This window comes from Coregonus clupeaformis, unplaced genomic scaffold, assembly GCF_020615455.1.
Source record: "Coregonus clupeaformis isolate EN_2021a unplaced genomic scaffold, ASM2061545v1 scaf0552, whole genome shotgun sequence".
Lineage (NCBI taxonomy): Eukaryota > Metazoa > Chordata > Actinopteri > Salmoniformes > Salmonidae > Coregonus > Coregonus clupeaformis.
Window position 1 is genome coordinate 204,861 of NW_025534007.1, and position 21,863 is coordinate 226,723.

The following is a 21,863-nucleotide window of genomic DNA, read 5'->3' on the forward strand; positions in this document are numbered from 1 at the left end:
CTAACATAATTGCAAAAGGGTTTTCTAATGATCAATTAGGCTTTTAAAATGATAAACTTGGATTAGCAAACACAACGTGCCATTGGAACACAGGACTGATGGTTGCTGATAATGGGCCTCTGTACGCCTATGTAGATATTCCATTACAAATCAGCCATTTCCAGCTACAATAGCCATTTACAACATTAACAATGTCTACACTGTATTTCTGAAAATGGCTTTTCTTTCGAAAACAAGGACATTTCTAAGTGAGCCCAAACTTTTGAGAGAGCGAGAGAGAGAGAGAGAGAGAGAGAGAGAGAGAGAGAGAGAGAGAGAGAGAGAGAGAGAGAGAGAGAGAGAGAGAGAGAGAGAGAGAGAGAGAGAGAGAGAGAGAGAGAGAGAGTGTACTTTGGATGGTAGTACTCTATAAGTAGTAATCAGAATGTGTATATAATGACTAATATTTATAGCAGTAACTTAGTAGCCTATTTTCTCCCCACCCTGTGCAGGTCAGAAGATCAGCCCAGACGGCAAGGCCAAGATTCAGCTGCAGTTGGTCCTCCACACGGGGGAGAGCACCAACTTCCACTTCTCCAACGAGAGCACTGCCCTGAAGGACCGCGATGCAGCCAAGGTGTGTGTGTGATACATATACACACACACATATATATACACACATATATATATATATATATATATATATATACACAGGGGTGCACATAACTGGTACGCAGGTACGCAAGCGCGACAAAAATCAGGAATGCGTAATGCCACTTGTGTTACTACGCGCCTTTGCGTACTTGACCGATCTTCTCATCTAACCTTACACATGACATGTTGCTTGTCAACTACTGTCAGGGATGTCCAAAAAGCAACAGACATTAAGCAGCTTCTTTGGCGTTTCGCCACCTACAAAGAAACGCCAACTGGAGCCAGAGCCGAAGAAAATACTTTTTTCGGAAAAGTGGCTCCAAGATGTGCAGTGGCTTGAAGCTAACGATGAGCGCACTGAAATGTGGTGCAAGATTTGCCACTCAAATCCACATCTAGCAGACAAAACAGGTGCATTTTAAAAAGGCTCAAAGAATTTCAACCATCCTTTATTTGACAAACATGAAAAGAGCAAGGAGCACACGAATGTAGCGCAAGCCATTGCTAAACAAGCTAGCCGAGAATAAATGTCCAGTCGCCCACTTGCCAGATGGCGAGACAAGCTGAATGAAGAACAGCGGCAAGCTCTGTTTAATATTTTTCTCCTCGCCTTCCATAAAGCTAAACACGCACGTCCCATGTCTTCCTATTCTGAGGATGTTCCTTTACTGAAGCGGCTAGAAGTAAATGTCGGAGGTGCATATCATTCACGTGAAGAGGGCACACGGATCATGCAGAGCATCGCTCACGCCATCACCGGGGAGTTACGAGCCAAGTTGCAGTCTGCTGAATTTTGGGGGCTGCTTTTTGATGGATCTGAGGACATCACAAAAACTGAGCAGGAAATCGTTTACAGTGTGTCTGTGTCCAGCAACGGAGAGTTTACTTCGGACTTTATTGGACTGATTGAATTGGGTGCTGACCGAACCGCACAGGCCATAACAGACGGACTTGTGAGACTTTTCCAGGACACAGGCTTGGATGACTGGACAACAAAGTTGGTCGCTGTGTGCACAGACTGCTGCTGTCAACGTGGGTATCTACAACGGCGTTGTGCCAAAACTCCGGCAACTTGCTGCGGTTGGAGACTCCCTTGTGCACATTCTGTGCACCGCACACACACTGGAGAATTGCGCGAAATCAGCTGATCGCAACGTTCCTTACTGTGAGACATTTAATCGCTCTGTGGTCAAGCTGCTGCAGTTTTATTTACAAAAAGGTGGAGCAAAAAAAACTGCTGCACTGAATAAGCTATGTGAAGAAAATGGGATCTCCTTTGTGAAACTGGGTAAGTTTCATAATATCAGATGGTCTGCATGGAGGCATGAAACACTGTTAAAAATATCAAGACTATTGCCAGCCATTAAAATGCAACTGGTTACGAGTGATAACAGTGACTTGCAGCATATCTGCACAGAGCGTTTTCAGTGCTTTCTGTCAAACATGCTTGACATTTGCAACATTTTGAACACCACATCCATTAGGTTTCAGAAGGAAAAGCTGACCATTGGAGAATGTAAGGATGAACTCATGGTGGCCATTGGACAGTTCACACTTCTGCTTGATGGTGAAAGCCATAGGGCACACACTGTTTCCAATGCTGATGCTGACAGAGACAATACTCAGGGGGTTAATTGAAGAGTTTGAAATCAGATATGACTCCCTCAAGTCATGTGATCATTTCTTAGTATTTGATCCTTCAACATGGCCTCAGGAAATGCAAGACCTCCACAGTTTTGGAAACACAACAGTTTGCAGCATTCTCAAGAAATATGAGGCCACCTTGCAACTTGACAAAGATACCACTGTGACAGAATGGATGCGCTTAAAGCAGGCAGGAAAACGCCTGGGAGCCTCTTCTGTGTATGACTTGGTCCAAATAGTAAGTACAAGTAACCCAGATGCTTATTCCAACATCAACAAGGTGGTTAAGCTGTCTCTTACACTGCCTTTAAGCAGTGCAGCTTGTGAGAGGGGATTCTCACATCTCAACATTATAAAAACCAAGTACAGATCTTGTCTGTCACATGCTCGTCTCTCAGCACTGATGCACATTCACCTGTCAAAGCAGACCACAGAGACATTTGACCCAAAGCCTGCTGTTGACCTGTGGATGGAGACAGCTAATCGGAGGCTCAACCAAGGACAGGGAGGTGCATCTGCAGCATCTTCATCATCTACCATGCAGGAAGCTGAAGCAGAGGACAGTGGTGGTGGCACTGAGGAGGACAGTGGTGGCAGCACTGAGGAGGACAGTGATGGCAGCACTGAGGAGGACAGTGGTGGTGGCACTGAGGAGGACAGTGGTGGCAGCACTGAGGAGGACAGTGATGGCAGCACTGAGGAGGACAGTGGTGGCGGCACTGAGGAGGACAGTGAAGAAGACTGCACTTATTAAGACCACGCTACATATATGGTGAGTACCAAACACCATCTGCTGGTACTCACCTGAGTAACTCACTGAAAAAGTTATGTGCACCCCTGTATATACACATACATATACAGTGGGGAAAAAAAGTATTTAGTCAGCCACCAACTGTGCAAGTTCTCCCACTTAAAAAGATGAGAGAGGCCTGTAATTTTCATCATAGGTACACGTCAACTATGACAGACAAAATGAGGGGAAAAAAATCCAGAAAATCACATTGTAGGATTTTTAATGAATTTTTGCAAATTATGGTGGAAAATAAGTATTTGGTCACCTACAAACAAGCAAGATTTCTGGCTCTCACAGACCTGTAACTTCTTATTTAAGAGGCTTCTCTGTCCTCCACTCGTTACCTGTATTAATGGCACCTGTTTGAACTTGTTATCAGTATAAAAGACACCTGTCCACAACCTCAAACAGTCACACTCCAAACTCCACTATGGCCAAGACCAAAGAGCTGTCAAAGGACACCAGAAACAAAATTATAGACATGCACCAGGCTGGGAAGACTGAATCTGCAATAGGTAAGCAGCTTGGTTTGAAGAAATCAACTGTGCGAGCAATTATTAGGAAATGGAAGACATACAAGACCACTGATAATCTCCCTCGATCTGGGGCTCCACGCAGATCTCACCCCGTGGGGTCAAAATGATCACAAGAACGGTGAGTAAAAATCCCAGAACCACACGGGGGGACCTAGTGAATGACCTGCAGAGAGCTGGGACCAAAGTAACAAAGCCTACCATCAGTAACACACTACGCCGCCAGGGACTCAAATCCTGCAGTGCAAGACGTGTCACCCTGCTTAAGCCAGTACATGTCCAGGCCCGTCTGAAGTTTGCTAGAGTGCATTTGGATGATCCAGAAGAGGATTGGGAGAATGTCATATGGTCAGATGAAACCAAAATATAACTTTTTGGTAAAAACTCAACTCGTGCGTGTTTGGAGGACAAAGAATGTTGAGTTGCATCCAAAGAACACCATACCTACTGTGAAGCATGGGGGTGGAAACATCATGCTTTGGGGCTGTTTTTCTGCAAAGGGACCAGGACGACTGATCCGTGTAAAGGAAAGAATGAATGGGGCCATGTATCGTGAGATTTTGAGTGAAAACCTCCTTCCATCAGCAAGGGCATTGAAGATGAAACGTGGCTGGGTCTTTCAGCATGACAATGATCCCAAACACACCGCCCGGGCAACGAAGGAGTGGCTTCGTAGAATCATTTCAAGGTCCTGGAGTGGCCTAGCCAGTCTCCAGATCTCAACCCCATAGAAAATCTTTGGAGGGAGTTGAAAGTCCGTGTTGCCCAGCGACAGCCCCAAAACATCACTGCTCTAGAGGAGATCTGCATGGAGGAATGGGCCAAAATACCAGCAACAGTGTGTGAAAAGACTTACAGAAAGACTTACAGAAAACGTTTGACCTGTGTCATTGCCAACAAAGGGTATATAACAAAGTATTGAGAAACTTTTGTTATTGACCAAATACTTATTTTCCACCATAATTTGCAAATAAATTCATTAAAAATCCTACAATGTGATTTTCTGGAAAAAAAATTCTCATTTTGTCTGTCATAGTTGACGTGTACCTATGATGAAAATTACAGGCCACTCTCATCTTTTTAAGTGGGAGAACTTGCACAATTGGTGGCTGACTAAATACTTTTTTTCCCCACTGTATACACACACATACATATATACACACACATACATATATACACACACACACACACACATATATATATACATATATACATACACATATATACACACACACACACACACACATATACACACACACACATACACACATATATATCTATATACACACACATATATATACAGTGGGGAAAAAAAGTATTTAGTCAGCCACCAATTGTGCGAGTTCTCCCACTTAAAAAGATGAGAGAGGCCTGTAATTTTCATCATAGGTACACGTCAACTATGACAGACAAAATGAGAAAGAAAAATCCAGAAAATCAAATTGTAGGATTTTTAATGAATTTATTTGCAAATTATGGTGGAAAATAAGTATTTGGTCAATAACAAAAGTTTCTCAATACTTTGTTATATACCCTTTGTTGGCAATGACACAGGTCAAACGTTGTCTGTAAGTCTTCACAAGGTTTTCACACACTGTTGCTGGTATTTTGGCCCATTCCTCCATGCAGATCTCCTCTAGAGCAGTGATGTTTTGGGGGCTGTCGCTGGGCAACACAGACTTTCAACTCCCTCCAAAGATTTTCTTTGGGGTTGAGATCTGGAGACTGGCTAAGCCACTCCAGGACCGAAATGCTTCTTACGAAGCCACTCCTTCGTTGCCCAGGGCGGTGTGTTTGGGATCATTGTCATGCTGAAAGACCCAACCACGTTTCATCTTCAATGTCCTTGCTGATAGAAGGAGGTTTTCACTCAAAATCTCACGATACATGGCCCCATTCATTCTTTCCTTTACACGGATCAGTCGTCCTGGTCCCTTTGCAGAAAAACAGCCCCAAAGCATGATGTTTCCACCCCCATGCTTCACAGTAGGTATGGTGTTCTTTGGATGCAACTCAGCATTATTTGTCCTCCAAACACGACGAGTTGAGTTTTTACCAAAAAGTTCTATTTTGGTTTCATCTGACCATATGACATTCTCCCAATCCTCTTCTGGATCATCCAAATGCACTCTAGCAAACTTCAGACGGGCCTGGACATGTACTGGCTTAAGCAGGGGGACACGTCTGGCACTGCAGGATTTGAGTCCCTAGCGGCGTAGTGTGTTACTGATGGTAGGCTTTGTTACTTTGGTCCCAGCTCTCTGCAGGTCATTCACTAGGTCCCCCCGTGTGGTTCTAGGATTTTTGCTCACCGTTCTTGTGATCATTTTGACCCCACGGGGTGAGATCTTGCGTGGAGCCCCAGATCGAGGGAGATTATCAGTGGTCTTGTAAGTCTTCCATTTCCTAATAATTGCTCCCACAGTTGATTTCTTCAAACCAAGCTGCTTACCTATTGCAGATTCAGTCTTCCCAGCCTGGTGCAGGTCTACAATTTTGTTCCTGGTGTCCTTTGACAGCTCTTTGGTCTTGGCCATAGTGGAGTTTGGAGTGTAACTGTTTGAGGTTGTGGACAGGTGTCTTTTATACTGATAACAAGTTCAAACAGGTGCCATTAATACAGGTAACGAGTGGAGGACAGAGGAGCCTCTTAAAGAAGAAGTTACAGGTCTGTGAGAGCCAAAAATCTTGCTTGTTTGTAGGTGACCAAATATTTATTTTCCACCATAATTTGCAAATAAATTCATTAAAAATCCTACAATGTGATTTTCTGGATTTCTTTTTCTCAATTTGTCTGTCATAATTGACGTGTACCTATGATGAAAATTACAGGCCTCTCTCATCTTTTTAAGTGGGAGAACTTGCACAATTGGTGGCTGACTAAATACTTTTTTTCCCCACTGTACATCTATCTGTCTGTCTGTCTGTCTGTCTGTCTGTCTGTCTGTCTGTCTGTCTGTCTGTCTGTCTGTCTGTCTGTCTGTCTGTCTATCTGTCTGTCTGTCTATCTATCTATCTATCTATCTATCTATCAACAGCCTAACGACCAAACAATCGTTCAGTCGACTAATTGGGGTCAGCCCTAATCCAGGATTAGACCCACCCGTCGTATAATATTGCGATACGTAACTGTATCGATCCCCCCCATCACTAGTACATAAGAAAAACAATAATATGCATAATATGGACTGACTACTCTCCATGTGAGAAGTGGTCTCACCCTTCTCGTCCTGCTTGGCACACTCTGAGAAGATGTCCTGAAGGCCCGTGTTGACGCGGTCTCGGTGGAAGTAGTGGGACTGGAAGAACCGCGTCCAGAACTCCTTCTCTGTCAGGTTTTGAGGAACGTTCTCGCCATACTTCTGTTTCACTGGGAGGAAACAAATAAGTTTGTCAATGACAGGACACCGGTGTGCGATGAAAAACCATGGCCCTTTTGGAATACATTCAAAACGATGTACTTACCTTCACTTATCCAATCATGTACAGATCAGTGACTACCGAGGAAGGAAGAAAAGCAGCAGGTAATATATATAATATATAGAGACCTAGTCATGCATACATTTTATTTGAAGGTATTCCAACAGGGCCCATAGTTTCATCATCTACCTGCTTATGGTGGCCAATCATAACGTGTCGATCACTAAGTAGGCACCATTGGTTTACATGACAGAGAAGCGGAGGTATCTTACCTGCAGGGTACGTCCTGAAGACGGACTCGATTATGTCAGAGGTAAGATTGTATCTCAGGCCGTTACAGCCGTCGGTCTGGGGCCGTATGTCCGCCTGAAACAACAACAAAAAGATATATGACCCCTTTATGCACCCTCCACCTCTACCATTTACACTCCCTGCATCCCAACAATCTGTGTTTTCTCCAGGAGTGTGCACTCGTGCAGTACTCCCCACACATTTAAAAGCACTGGATTGGTGTAACCAAGGGGATAGACAGAGAAGGACAGATTTAGGGGAGACAGTGACAATTTGACGATGGAAAACATTGGCTTTAGGGATGTGCATCGTTCCCTTTCAAGACCATTTGATGTACCGTATCTAAGATACATTGGGCTCCGATACGTAAGAGGAACGATACGTTTTAGTTTGTAAACGAGCCAGTTTCATCATAGCGCTTAATGGTTTTTGGTACTGCACATGTCTTAAAGTAATGATGGACTGTCGTTTCTCTTTGCTTATTTGAGCTGTTCTTGCCATAATGTGGACTTGGTCTTTTACCAAATAGGGCTATCTTCTGTATAAAACCCCTACCTTGTCACAACACAACTGATTGGCTCAAACGCATTAAGAAGGAAAGAAATTCCAAAAATTCACTTTTAACAAGGCACACCTGTTAACTGAAATGCATTCCAGGTGACTACCTCAGGAAGCTGGTTGAGAGAATGCCAAGAATGTGCAAAGCTGTCATCAAGGCAAATGGTGGCTACCTTGAAGAATCTCAAATATATTTTGATTTGTTTAATACTTTTCTGGTTACTACATGATTCCATATGTGTTATTTCATAGTTTTGATGTCTTCACTATCATTCTACAATGTAGAAAATAGTAAAAATAAAGAAAAACCCTTGAATGAGTAGGTGTGTCCAGACTTTTGACTGGTACTGTATGTCTATGGTGTGTACTATGTAGGCACCTGATATGAGCCATAATGGAGACTAGACATCTACCACCCCACTACCACTATCAGATTAGAGCCATAATGGAGACTAGACATCTACCACCCCACTATCAGATTAGAGCCATAATGGAGACTAGACATCTACCACCCCACTACCACTATCAGATTAGAGCCATAATGGAGACTAGACATCTACCACCCCACTACCACTATCAGATTAGAGCCATAATGGAGACTAGACATCTACCACCCCACTATCAGATTAGAGCCATAATGGAGACTATACATCTAATACCCCACTATCAGATTAGAGCCATAATGGAGACTAGACATCTACCACCCCACTATCAGATTAGAGCCATAATGGAGACTAGACATCTACCACCCCACTACCACTATCAGATTAGAGCCATAATGGAGACTAGACATCTACCACCCCACTACCACTATCAGATTAGAGCCATAATGGAGACTAGACATCTAATACCCCACTACCACTATCAGATTAGAGCCATAATGGAGACTAGACATCTACCACCCCACTACCAGATTAGAGCCATAATGGAGACTAGACATCTACCACCCCACTACCACTATCAGATTAGAGCCATAATGGAGACTAGACATCTAATACCCCACTACCACTATCAGATTAGAGCCATAATGGAGACTAGACATCTACCACCCCACTATCAGATTAGAGCCATAATGGAGACTAGACATCTACCACCCCACTACCACTATCAGATTAGAGCCATAATGGAGACTAGACATCTAATACCCCACTACCACTATCAGATTAGAGCCATAATGGAGACTATACATCTACCACCCCACTACCAGATTAGAGCCATAATGGAGACTAGACATCTACCACCCCACTACCACTATCAGATTAGAGCCATAATGGAGACTAGACATCTAATACCCCACTACCAGATTAGAGCCATAATGGAGACTAGACATCTAATACCCCACTACCAGATTAGAGCCATAATGGAGACTAGACATCTAATACCCCACTACCAGATTAGAGCCATAATGGAGACTAGACATCTACCACCCCACTATCAGATTAGAGCCATAATGGAGACTAGACATCTACCACCCCACTATCAGATTAGAGCCATAATGGAAACTAGACATCTACCACCCCACTACCAGATTAGAGCCATAATGGAGACTAGACATCTAATACCCCACTACCAGATTAGAGCCATAATGGAGACTAGACATCTACCACCCCACTACCAGATTAGAGCCATAATGGAGACTAGACATCTACCACCCCACTACCAGATTAGAGCCATAATGGAGACTAGACATCTACCACCCCACTATCAGATTAGAGCCATAATGGAGACTAGACATCTACCACCCCACTACCACTATCAGATTAGAGCCATAATGGAGACTAGACATCTAATACCCCACTATCAGATTAGAGCCATAATGGAGACTAGACATCTACCACCCCACTACCAGATTAGAGCCATAATGGAGACTAGATATCTACCACCCCACTATCAGATTAGAGCCATAATGGAGACTAGACATCTACCACCCCACTATCAGATTAGAGCCATAAAGGAGACTAGACATCTACCACCCCACTATCAGATTAGAGCCATAATGGAGACTAGACATCTACCACCCCACTATCAGATTAGAGCCATAATGGAGACTAGACATCTAATACCCCACTACCAGATTAGAGCCATAATGGAGACTAGACATCTACCACCCCACTACCAGATTAGAGCCATAATGGAGACTATACATCTAATACCCCACTACCAGATTAGAGCCATAATGGAGACTATACATCTACCACCCCACTACCAGATTAGAGCCATAATGGAGACTAGACATCTACCACCCCACTATCAGATTAGAGCCATAATGGAGACTAGACATCTACCACCCCACTACCAGATTAGAGCCATAATGGAGACTAGACATCTACCACCCCACTATCAGATTAGAGCCATAATGGAGACTATACATCTACCACCCCACTACCAGATTAGAGCCATAATGGAGACTAGACATCTACCACCCCACTACCAGATTAGAGCCATAATGGAGACTAGACATCTAATACCCCACTACCAGATTAGAGCCATAATGGAGACTAGACATCTAATACCCCACTACCAGATTAGAGCCATAATGGAGACTAGACATCTAATACCCCACTACCAGATTAGAGCCATAATGGAGACTAGACATCTAATACCCCACTACCAGATTAGAGCCATAATGGAGACTAGACATCTAATACCCTACTATCAGATTAGAGCCATAATGGAGACTAGACATCTAATACCCCACTACCAGATTAGAGCCATAATGGAGACTAGACATCTAATACCCCACTACCAGATTAGAGCCATAATGGAGACTAGACATCTACCACCCCACTACCACTACCAGATTAGAGCCATAATGAAGACTAGACATCTACCACCCCACTACCACTATCAGATTAGAGCCATAATGGAGACTAGACATCTACCACCCCACTATCAGATTAGAGCCATAATGGAGACTAGACATCTACCACCCCACTACCAGATTAGAGCCATAATGGAGACTAGACATCTAATACCCCACTACCACTATCAGATTAGAGCCATAATGGAGACTAGACATCTACCACCCCACTACCAGATTAGAGCCATAATGGAGACTAGACATCTAATACCCCACTACCAGATTAGAGCCATAATGGAGACTAGACATCTACCACCCCACTACCACTATCAGATTAGAGCCATAATGGAGACTAGACATCTACCACCCCACTATCAGATTAGAGCCATAATGGAGACTAGACATCTACCACCCCACTATCAGATTAGAGCCATAATGGAGACTAGACATCTACCACCCCACTACCACTATCAGATTAGAGCCATAATGGAGACTAGACATCTACCACCCCACTATCAGATTAGAGCCATAATGGAGACTAGACATCTACCACCCCACTATCAGATTAGAGCCATAATGGAGACTATACATCTAATACCCCACTATCAGATTAGAGCCATAATGGAGACTAGACATCTACCACCCCACTATCGGATTAGAGCCATAATGGAGACTAGACATCTACCACCCCACTATCGGATTAGAGCCATAATGGAGACTAGACATCTACCACCCCACTACCAGATTAGAGCCATAATGGAGACTAGACATCTACCACCCCACTACCACTATCAGATTAGAGCCATAATGGAGACTAGACATCTACCACCCCACTACCAGATTAGAGCCATAATGGAGACTATACATCTAATACCCCACTACCAGATTAGAGCCATAATGGAGACTAGACATCTAATACCCTACTATCAGATTAGAGCCATAATGGAGACTATACATCTAATACCCCACTACCAGATTAGAGCCATAATGGAGACTAGACATCTAATACCCCACTATCAGATTAGAGCCATAATGGAGACTAGACATCTACCACCCCACTACCAGATTAGAGCCATAATGGAGACTAGACATCTACCACCCCACTACCAGATTAGAGCCATAATGGAGACTAGACATCTACCACCCCACTATCAGATTAGAGCCATAATGGAGACTAGACATCTACCACCCCACTACCAGATTAGAGCCATAATGGAGACTAGACATCTACCACCCCACTACCAGATTAGAGCCATAATGGAGACTAGACATCTAATACCCCACTACCAGATTAGAGCCATAATGGAGACTAGACATCTACCACCCCACTACCACTATCAGATTAGAGCCATAATGGAGACTAGACATCTAATACCCCACTACCAGATTAGAGCCATAATGGAGACTAGACATCTACCACCCCACTATCAGATTAGAGCCATAATGGAGACTAGACATCTACCACCCCACTATCAGATTAGAGCCATAATGGAGACTAGACATCTACCACCCCACTATCAGATTAGAGCCATAATGGAGACTAGACATCTACCACCCCACTACCAGATTAGAGCCATAATGGAGACTAGACATCTACCACCCCACTACCAGATTAGAGCCATAATGGAGACTAGACATCTACCACCCCACTATCAGATTAGAGCCATAATGGAGACTAGACATCTACCACCCCACTACCAGATTAGAGCCATAATGGAGACTAGACATCTAATACCCCACTACCAGATTAGAGCCATAATGGAGACTAGACATCTACCACCCCACTACCAGATTAGAGCCATAATGGAGACTAGACATCTACCACCCCACTACCAGATTAGAGCCATAATGGAGACTAGACATCTACCACCCCACTATCAGATTAGAGCCATAATGGAGACTAGACATCTACCACCCCACTATCAGATTAGAGCCATAATGGAGACTAGACATCTACCACCCCACTATCAGATTAGAGCCATAATGGAGACTAGACATCTACCACCCCACTATCAGATTAGAGCCATAATGGAGACTAGACATCTACCACCTCACTACCAGATTAGAGCCATAATGGAGACTAGACATCTACCACCCCACTACCAGATTAGAGCCATAATGGAGACTAGACATCTACCACCCCACTACCAGATTAGAGCCATAATGGAGACTAGACATCTAATACCCCACTACCAGATTAGAGCCATAATGGAGACTAGACATCTACCACCCCACTACCACTATCAGATTAGAGCCATAAGAGAGACTAGACATCTACCACCCCACTATCAGATTAGAGCCATAATGGAGACTAGACATCTACCACCCCACTACCACTATCAGATTAGAGCCATAAGAGAGACTAGACATCTACCACCCCACTACCAGATTAGAGCCATAATGGAGACTAGACATCTAATACCCCACTACCAGATTAGAGCCATAATGGAGACTAGACATCTACCACCCCACTACCAGATTAGAGCCATAATGGAGACTAGACATCTAATAACCCACTACCAGATTAGAGCCATAATGGAGACTAGACATCTAATAACCCACTATCAGATTAGAGCCATAATGGAGATTATACATCTAATACCCCACTATCAGATTAGAGCCATAATGGAGACTGGACATCTACCACCCCACTATCAGATTAGAGCCATAATGGAGACTAGACATCTAATAACCCACTATCAGATTAGAGCCATAATGGAGACTATACATCTAATACCCCACTATCAGATTAGAGCCATAATGGAGACTGGACATCTACCACCCCACTATCAGATTAGAGCCATAATGGAGACTGGACATCTACCACCCCACTATCAGATTAGAGCCATAATGGAGACTAGACATCTACCACCCCACTATCAGATTAGAGCCATAATGGAGACTAGACATCTACCACCCCACTACCAGATTAGAGCCATAATGGAGACTAGACATCTAATACCCCACTACCAGATTAGAGCCATAATGGAGACTAGACATCTACCACCCCACTATCAGATTAGAGCCATAATGGAGACTAGACATCTACCACCCCACTATCAGATTAGAGCCATAATGGAGACTAGACATCTACCACCCCACTACCAGATTAGAGCCATAATGGAGACTAGACATCTACCACACCACTATCACTATCAGATTAGAGCCATAATGGAGACTAGACATCTAATACCCCACTATCAGATTAGAGCCATAATGGAGACTAGACATCTACCACCCCACTATCAGATTAGAGCCATAATGGAGACTAGACATCTACCACCCCACTACCAGATTAGAGCCATAATGGAGACTAGACATCTACCACCCCACTACCAGATTAGAGCCATAATGGAGACTAGACATCGACCACCCCACTATCAGATTAGAGCCATAATGGAGACTAGACATCTACCACCCCACTACCACTATCAGATTAGAGCCATAATGGAGACTATACATCTAATACCCCACTATCAGATTAGAGCCATAATGGAGACTATACATCTAATACCCCACTACCAGATTTGGGTTGGGGCAATGTAGCAAGTTTTTTGTCAAAATAAAATAAAATCTTATTGATCGCATACACATATTGTCCCTCCCCCCACTTTGGTTCTGAAATCCCCATCACCAAATAATGAACTTGTCATTTTTGCAGATTAAGTGTTTGAGCTAGTAATGTATCAATATTTATAGTTTACAAATTAGCTATGACACAGCTAATGAAGATACACAGAGTGTACAAAACATTAGGAACACCTGCTCTTCCATGACATAGACTGACCAGGTGAATCCAGGTGAAAGCTATGATCCCTTATTGAGGTCACTTGTTAAATCCACTTCAATCAGTGTAGATGAAGGGGAGGAGACAGGTAAAAAAAAATTTAAGCCTTGAGACTATTGAGACATGGATTGTGTATGTGTGTCATTCAGAGGGTGAATGGGCAAGACAAAATATGTTATTGCCTTTTGAACGGGGTATGGTAGTAGGTGCCAGGTGCACCGGTTTGTCAATAACTGCAACGCTGCTGTCGTTTTTCACACTCAACAGTTTCCCGTGTGTATCAAGAATTGTCCACCACCCAAAGGACATCTAGACAATTTTACACAACTGTGGGAAGCATTGACGTCAACATGGGTCAGCATCCCTGTGGAAAGCTTTTGACAGCTTGTAGAGTCCACGCCTCGACGAATTGAGGCTGTTCTGAGGGCAAAAAAAGGTGTTCCTAATGTGTTGTACACTCAGTGTATAGCACAACTTTGGATTTCACCCCCATCTTAAAAACTGACTGGTTTTGACCGTTTGGAAGTTGAGTGATTTTCTCTTCTCTTCTTCTCCTCTAGCGTCAGCCATGCAGTAAGTGACTGCTATCCTCGTTATGAAATGATCAACTTAACCCTGTATATTTAAAAATCGGCCATATACACTGACTGTTCAAAGCTAAACTACCAAAAACTATTGCTGATGGTGAAACTGAACACTCAAAATAAAATCTATTGTAATAATCCCCGGTTCAGCAGGTATAGCCAGATGAGAGTTGTGTCTCCGGTAGCTTACTTTTATTCTGGTAAAACACACATTTTCAACAGTGCATAGATAACAGTAATATAGAAGATGACAGGTTGTCACTGCACTAACAAAGCCAAGACATTTTAGCATTTGAATGCTCAAGGTACCAGATCAGGAACAGGGCCGCCCTACCTCGCGTTGGTCAGCGTGCGAAGCTGAGCGCAGTTTGACTAAGCTACTGATAGTCCCTGGGGTTGTTCGGTCTGCAACATGACTTGTAGATCAATAACTGTCAACACGGTAACATGCCGTTGGACACTGAAGGTAGAGGACGCATCAGTTATCACTGAAAAAATTAGGTATTTTTCGGGAAGGTAGAAAGAATGTTAATACGAGCAAAACATTTTTATTGAACCGGCGATTCGTACGTTTTGAAAGATTTTCTGACTGATGATGCTACATTTTGATCGGTTTGGGCTCCGCGGACCGCTGCATTTGAATCGGGGGACCGATGAGTATCTGTGAATTATTACATCCGTAATTGCCACTCCATTCCCTTCACATTCACTACTTTTGACCAGAGACCACGGGGAATAGGATACTATTTGGAACACAGTCATTATTATCGCTGAGCTCACCAGGAAGGCTGCAGAGATGCCCACTTCCTGTTTGTCGTTGGAGAGGGAGTGGTCCACGCTGTTCACGCTCAGCCGATTGGCCCAGAACTCCTCAGCGCTGATCACCTGACTCACCACCAGATCCTTGTAAAGCTGGAACAGAACCGGCTCTTCCTGTAACATTCTAGAGAGGGAGGGATAAACCCAACGGTCACATCCTCCCTCTGGCATACTAGCAGGAAGTTAGCTTACTTTGATGAACAACCAGAATTAACTATTGATATTCTGGTTTCATTAGGAAACCTGAACTTTGTTTATGTTTTTGGTTGTCAATTAGACCATGCCCATTTCAAGCTTATCTTTCCAAAATTTTTTAGTTATTTCAGAAACATACAGTAAATATTATTCTATTCTAGTCAGACAATCTGGTTTTGCTATCTAGTTACTAAGTGGTTCAGCTCTGGTATCATTCTGAGATTAAAACCATGGAGATCTGGGGTGTATTCAATAGTCGCACACTGCTGCAAAACATTTTACAACAGAAAATATTTTGCAAATAAAACAATTTCTATTGTACACGTTCAGGTAGGTCACTCCCAGTTTTGTTCTGTTTGCTTCCTAGTGAATAGTCCCCCCTGTCTATTATCTGTCTGTGGTATTGATACACTGCAGTGAAAGTTAGGGGATCACCTGTTCTTCTCCTCCAGTTCCCTGTTGGCCCTCTTCTTGAACTTGGGCAGCAGCTGCTGGAGGAGATCCTTGGCTGCATCGCGGTCCTTCAGGGCAGTGCTCTCGTTGGAGAAGTGGAAGTTGGTGCTCTCCCCCGTGTGGAGGACCAACTGCAGCTGAATCTTGGCCTTGCCGTCTGGGCTGATCTTCTGACCTGCACAGGGTGGGGAGAAAATAGGCTACTAAGTTACTGCTATAAATATTAGTCATTATATACACATTCTGATTACTACTTATAGAGTACTACCATCCAAAGTAAGACCCCTCACATATAATGTGAAGCATCAATGTCTCTCTCTCTCTCTCTCTCTCTCTCTCTCTCTCTCTCTCTCTCTCTCTCTCTCCTCTCTCTCTCTCTCTCTCTCTCTCTCTCTCTCTCTCTCTCTCTCTCTCTCTCTCTCTCTCTCTCTCTCTCTCTCTCTCTCTCGTGTGCTGACTAGCCAGTGACCTGGTAAACTCTTTGTCAACTTATAATGGCCTAAAAGGGCAAAAGCCTCTCTCTTGTTTTGTTTTTTGTCGCGTGAGAAAGCTTGAAGTACAATTAAACTTTCAGATTAACAAACATCTCCATATCCTCAAAGAAGCAATTAATTTGACAGCAGTCATAAAACATACAGGCTATATACAAGCAAGTAGGCTGTGTAAGTGCAATTCCAGGTCAACCTCCTGGACAGGACAGTAGCCTGGGTAACCTACTCACAGCGTATGTCAGCATACAGGTGGCTGACGGTGAAGCGGTCTTTTCCCTCTGGTCCCCAGGCTATCCTCTCTGCCATCAGGTAGAGTGTCCCGTCTTGCTTCCTCTGTCGGACTCTCTTCACCACCAGCAGCACCTCCTCCGACAACGCTGTCATGGCTAAGAGGGGAGGGGGAGGGAGGTGAAGAGGAAGGAGGAAGGGAAGGAGAGGGGAAGGAGAGGGGAGGGGAGGGGAGGGAGAGGAGAAGGAGAGGGGGAGGGGGGAGGGAGAGGAGAAGGAGAGGGGGAGGAGAGGGGAGGGGAAGGAGAAGGAGAGGGGAAGAGGAGAGGAGGAGAGGGCAAGGAGAGGGGAAGAGGAGAGGGGGAGGAGAGGAGAAGATAATATACCTGTTATTAGTTAGCTAAAGATAACCTGATTTAGAATTTGTGTTTTCAGAAAGTATTCACACCCCTTGACTTTTCCCATGTGTTACAGCCTGAATAAAATTGATTAAATATATGTTTTTATTGTCACTGGCCTACGCACAATACACCATAATGTCAAAGTGGAATTATGTTTTTTAGAAAGTTTTACAAATTAATTAAAAAAGAAAAGCTGAAATATCTTGAGTCAATAAGTATTCAACTGGCAAGCCTAAATAAGTTCAGGAGTAAAAATGTGCGTAACAAGTCACATAAGTTGCATGGACATTTTTATTGAATAAGTTGCATCATTTTAGACCCTATGTGATCACGCTCTCCGTAGCCGATGTGAGTAAGACCTTTAAACAGGTCAACATTCACAAGGCAGCAGGGCCAGACGGATTACCAGGACGTGTACTTCGAGCATGCGCTGACCAACTGGCAAGTGTCTTCACTGACATTTTCAACCTCTCCCTGTCTGAGTCTGTAATACCAACATGTTTCAAGCAGACCACCATAGTCCCTGTGCCCAAGAACACTAAGGTAACCTGCCTAAATGACTACCGACCCATAGCACTCACGTCAGAAGCCATGAAGTGCTTTGAAAAGCTGGTCATGGCTCACATCAACACCATCATCCCATTATCCCAGAAACCCTAGACCCACTCCAATTTGCATACCACCCCAATAGATCCACAGATGACGCAATCTCCATTGCACTCCACACTGCCCTTTCACACCTGGACAAAAGGAACACCTACGTGAGAATGCTGTTCATTGACTACAGCTCAGCGTTCAACACCATAGTGCCCACAAAGCTCATCACTAAGCTAAGGACCCTGGGACTAAACACCTCCCTCTGCAACTGGATCCTGGACTTCCTGACAGGCCGCCCCCAGGTGGTAAGGGTAGGTAACAACACATCTGCCACGCTGATCCTCAACACAGGGGCCCCTCAGGGGTGCGTGCTCAGTCCCCTCCTGTACTCTCTGTTCACCCATGACTGCATGGTCAGGCACGACTCCAACACCATCATTAAGTTTGCCGATGACACAACAGTGGTAGGCCTGATCACCGACAACGATGAGACAGCCTATAAGGAGGAGGTCAGAGACCTGGCCGTGTGGTGCCAGGATAACAACCTCTTCTTCAACGTGATCAAGACAAAGGAGATGATTGTGGACTACAGGAAAAAAAAGAGGACTGAGCACCCCCCCATTCTCATCAACAGGGCTGTAGTGGAGCAGGTTGAGAGCTTCAAGTTCCTTAGTGTCCACATCACCAACAAACTAACATGATGCGGTTCATAAAAGCATTGACGATGTGTTGACTTGACAACTGTGTCCAAATGTTTAACTAAAATGAGAGTTAAGGTGATGTCCCCTTAATAATGAATCCAAGTGTTTGACATGGGGGAGAGGACCAGTAACTTTATGATCAAACTTTATCAATGTAGAAGCAACAGTAATTATTCATACTTTGGTCATCATATTTTGATCTGGTTTCCTTCGAATATCATCCAATTTCATGAAAAACATGATTTGGACTGTTCATGACCTTTAACATGATTTTTTGAATGGACTACCTCATCTATGAACAAAACACATACAATTATCTTACTATTTACTTACTATGACTAATGTGGTTGTCCCACCTAGCCATCTTAAGATGAATGCACTAACTGTAAGTAACTCTGGATTAGAGCGTATGCTAAATGACTAAAATGTACATCTGAAAGGTCCCTCAGTCCAGCAGTGAATTTCAAACACAGATTTAACCACAAAGACCAGGGAGGTTTTCCAATACTTAGCAAAGAATGGCACTTATTTGAGCTTGGTGAAGTAATTAATACACCCAGTCACTAAAAAGACACAGGTGTCCTAACTCAGTTGCCGGAGAGGAAGGAAACCGCTCAGGGATTTCAACATGAGGACAATAGTGACTTTAAAACAGTTAGATTTCAATGGTTGTGATAGGAGAAAACTGAGGAAGGATCAACAACATTGTATACTGAACAAAAATATTAAACGCAACATGCAACAATTTCAAAGCTTTTAATGAGTTACAGGAAATCAGTCAATTGAATTAAATGTATTAGGCCCTAATCTATGGACTGCACATAATTGGGAATACAGATATGCATCTGTTGGTCACAGATACCTTAAAAAAGGTAGGGGCGTGGATCAGAAAACCAGTCAGTTTCTGGTATGACCACCATTTGCCTCATGCAGAGCGACACGTCTCCTTCGCATAGAGTTGATCAGGCTGTTGATTGTGGCCTGTGGAATGTTGTTCTACTCCTCTTCAAGTTACTGGATATTGGCGGGAACTGGAACACGCTGTCGTAGACGTTGATCCAGAGCATCCCAAACATGCTAAATGGGTGACATGACTCCGCAAAAATCAAAGCAGCGACTCTCTCATGCAGGTTCATGCTCTACAACATCCATAGAGTATGATCCTGCCTCACACAGGAAGCGGCACAGGTCCTAATCCAGGCACTTGTCATCTCCTGTCTGGACTACTGCAACTCGCGGTTGGCTGGGCTCCCTGCTTGTGCCATCAAACCCCTGCAACTTATCCAGAACGCTGCAGCCCGCCTGGTGTTCAAGCTTCCCAAATTCTCCCATGTCACCCCGCTCCTCCGTACACTCCACTGGCTTCCAGTCGAAGCTCGCATCCACTACAAGACCATGGTGCTTACCTACGGAGGAGCAAGAGGAACTGCCCCTCCTCACCTTCAGGCTCTGCTCAAACCCTACACCCCAACCGGAGCACTCCGTTCTGCCACTTCTGGTCTTCTCTGTCCTGGCACCCCAATTGTGGAACCTGCTTCCCCCTAAAGCTAGGACAGCAGAGTCCCTGTCCATCTTCCAAAAACATCTGAAACCCTCTTCAAATAGTATCTTAAATAATACCACCCCCCCAACACCAAAAAATGCCTTTTGTGAACCAACACTCACACTTCACTCTTTTCCCCACTTACTAGCTGTGACTTTGCTGATAGCTACTTCATTTAAGAAACATGAACTTCCTATGACTGATGTGGTTGTCCTACCTAGCTAAGATTAATGGACTAACTGTAAATCGCACCGGATACAAGGATCTGCTAAATGACTCAAATGTAACGTAGCAGGTGTATAGGTGTATGCATCTCTGTCCGAGCCAGAAAGAACATGTGCAATGGATTATGGTCATTGTAGTTCATTACCACATTCCTGCGCTGAACTAGGTTCAATATTTTGTTAATGAAAACTACAACTCCCTTCAGCCTAGCGTCCCACATAGTTCTTGACTTTATTTCTCTCCTGAATGATTTAATTTCTCTCTAGAGAAACGGCGCGTTGGGCTAAAAAAACTAAATGGAATTCGTGTAATTGAAACAATTAGTTGTTTAATAACCCCCCCCCCCCAAAAAAAAAATACATTTGGGTTAATTACTCAGCACTATTATATGCTAAGGTATTAGTTAGTTGACTAGTCCTGAGCCATGACTGTTGTGTAGGAGTCTACAGCCATGTCTCAAGCAGGGCAACTACCGTTAGCTAGATCGGATGACACTGATTACCTCCTAACTAAAATGTTTTATTTATTTAACTAGGCAAGTCAGTTAAGAACAAATTCTTATTTACAATGACGGCCTACCCGGGCCAAACCCTCCCCTAACCCGGACGACGCTGGGCCAATTCTGCGCCGCCCTATGGGCCTCCCGATCAGCGTTGCCAACTCCTCAGTAAGGAAAGTAGCTATTGGCTGTCCTAAAAGTCGCTAAATGACGTCATCACCTAATTTGCATAATTGGCCATGTGCATGTAATTGTGATGGACGCTGTAGGAGAGAGGAATAACGCTGTAGGAGAGAGGAATAACGCTGAGAGAGGAATAACGCTGTAGGAGAGAGGAATAACGCTGTAGGAGAGAGGAATAACGCTGTAGGAGAGAGGAATAAAGCTGTAGGAGAGAGGAATAACGCTGTAGGAGAGAGGAATAACGCTGTAGGAGAGAGGAATAACGCTGTAGGAGAGAGGAATAACGCTGTAGGAGAGGGGAATAACGCTGTAGGAGAGAGGAATAACGCTATAGGAGTGAAGAATAACGCTGTAGGAGAGGGGAATAACGCTGTAGGAGAGAGGAATAACGCTGTAGGGGGGAGGAATAACGCTGTAGGAGAGGGGGAATAACGCTGTAGGAGAGAGGGGAATAACGCTGTAGGAGAGAGGGGAATAACGCTGTA

At 44.0% G+C, this 21,863-nt stretch overlaps 1 protein-coding gene across 2 annotated transcripts in view; it reads right to left on the bottom strand.

Annotated features, from left to right (window-relative positions):
• Positions 1-21,863, bottom strand: part of LOC121531584 (general transcription factor IIH subunit 1-like) — a 43,168-nt gene that overhangs the window by 19,198 nt on the left and 2,107 nt on the right. For both annotated transcript variants that reach the window (XM_045215913.1, XM_041836865.2), the window contains exons 2-6: positions 17,232-17,387; positions 16,493-16,685; positions 15,824-15,986; positions 7,296-7,389; positions 6,824-6,973 (exon numbers count right to left, since the gene is read on the bottom strand). In XM_045215913.1, the coding sequence (XP_045071848.1) occupies positions 6,824-6,973; positions 7,296-7,389; positions 15,824-15,986; positions 16,493-16,685; positions 17,232-17,385 (754 nt within the window). In that variant the 5' untranslated portion in view covers positions 17,386-17,387. The remainder of the gene's footprint in view (positions 1-6,823; positions 6,974-7,295; positions 7,390-15,823; positions 15,987-16,492; positions 16,686-17,231; positions 17,388-21,863) is intronic.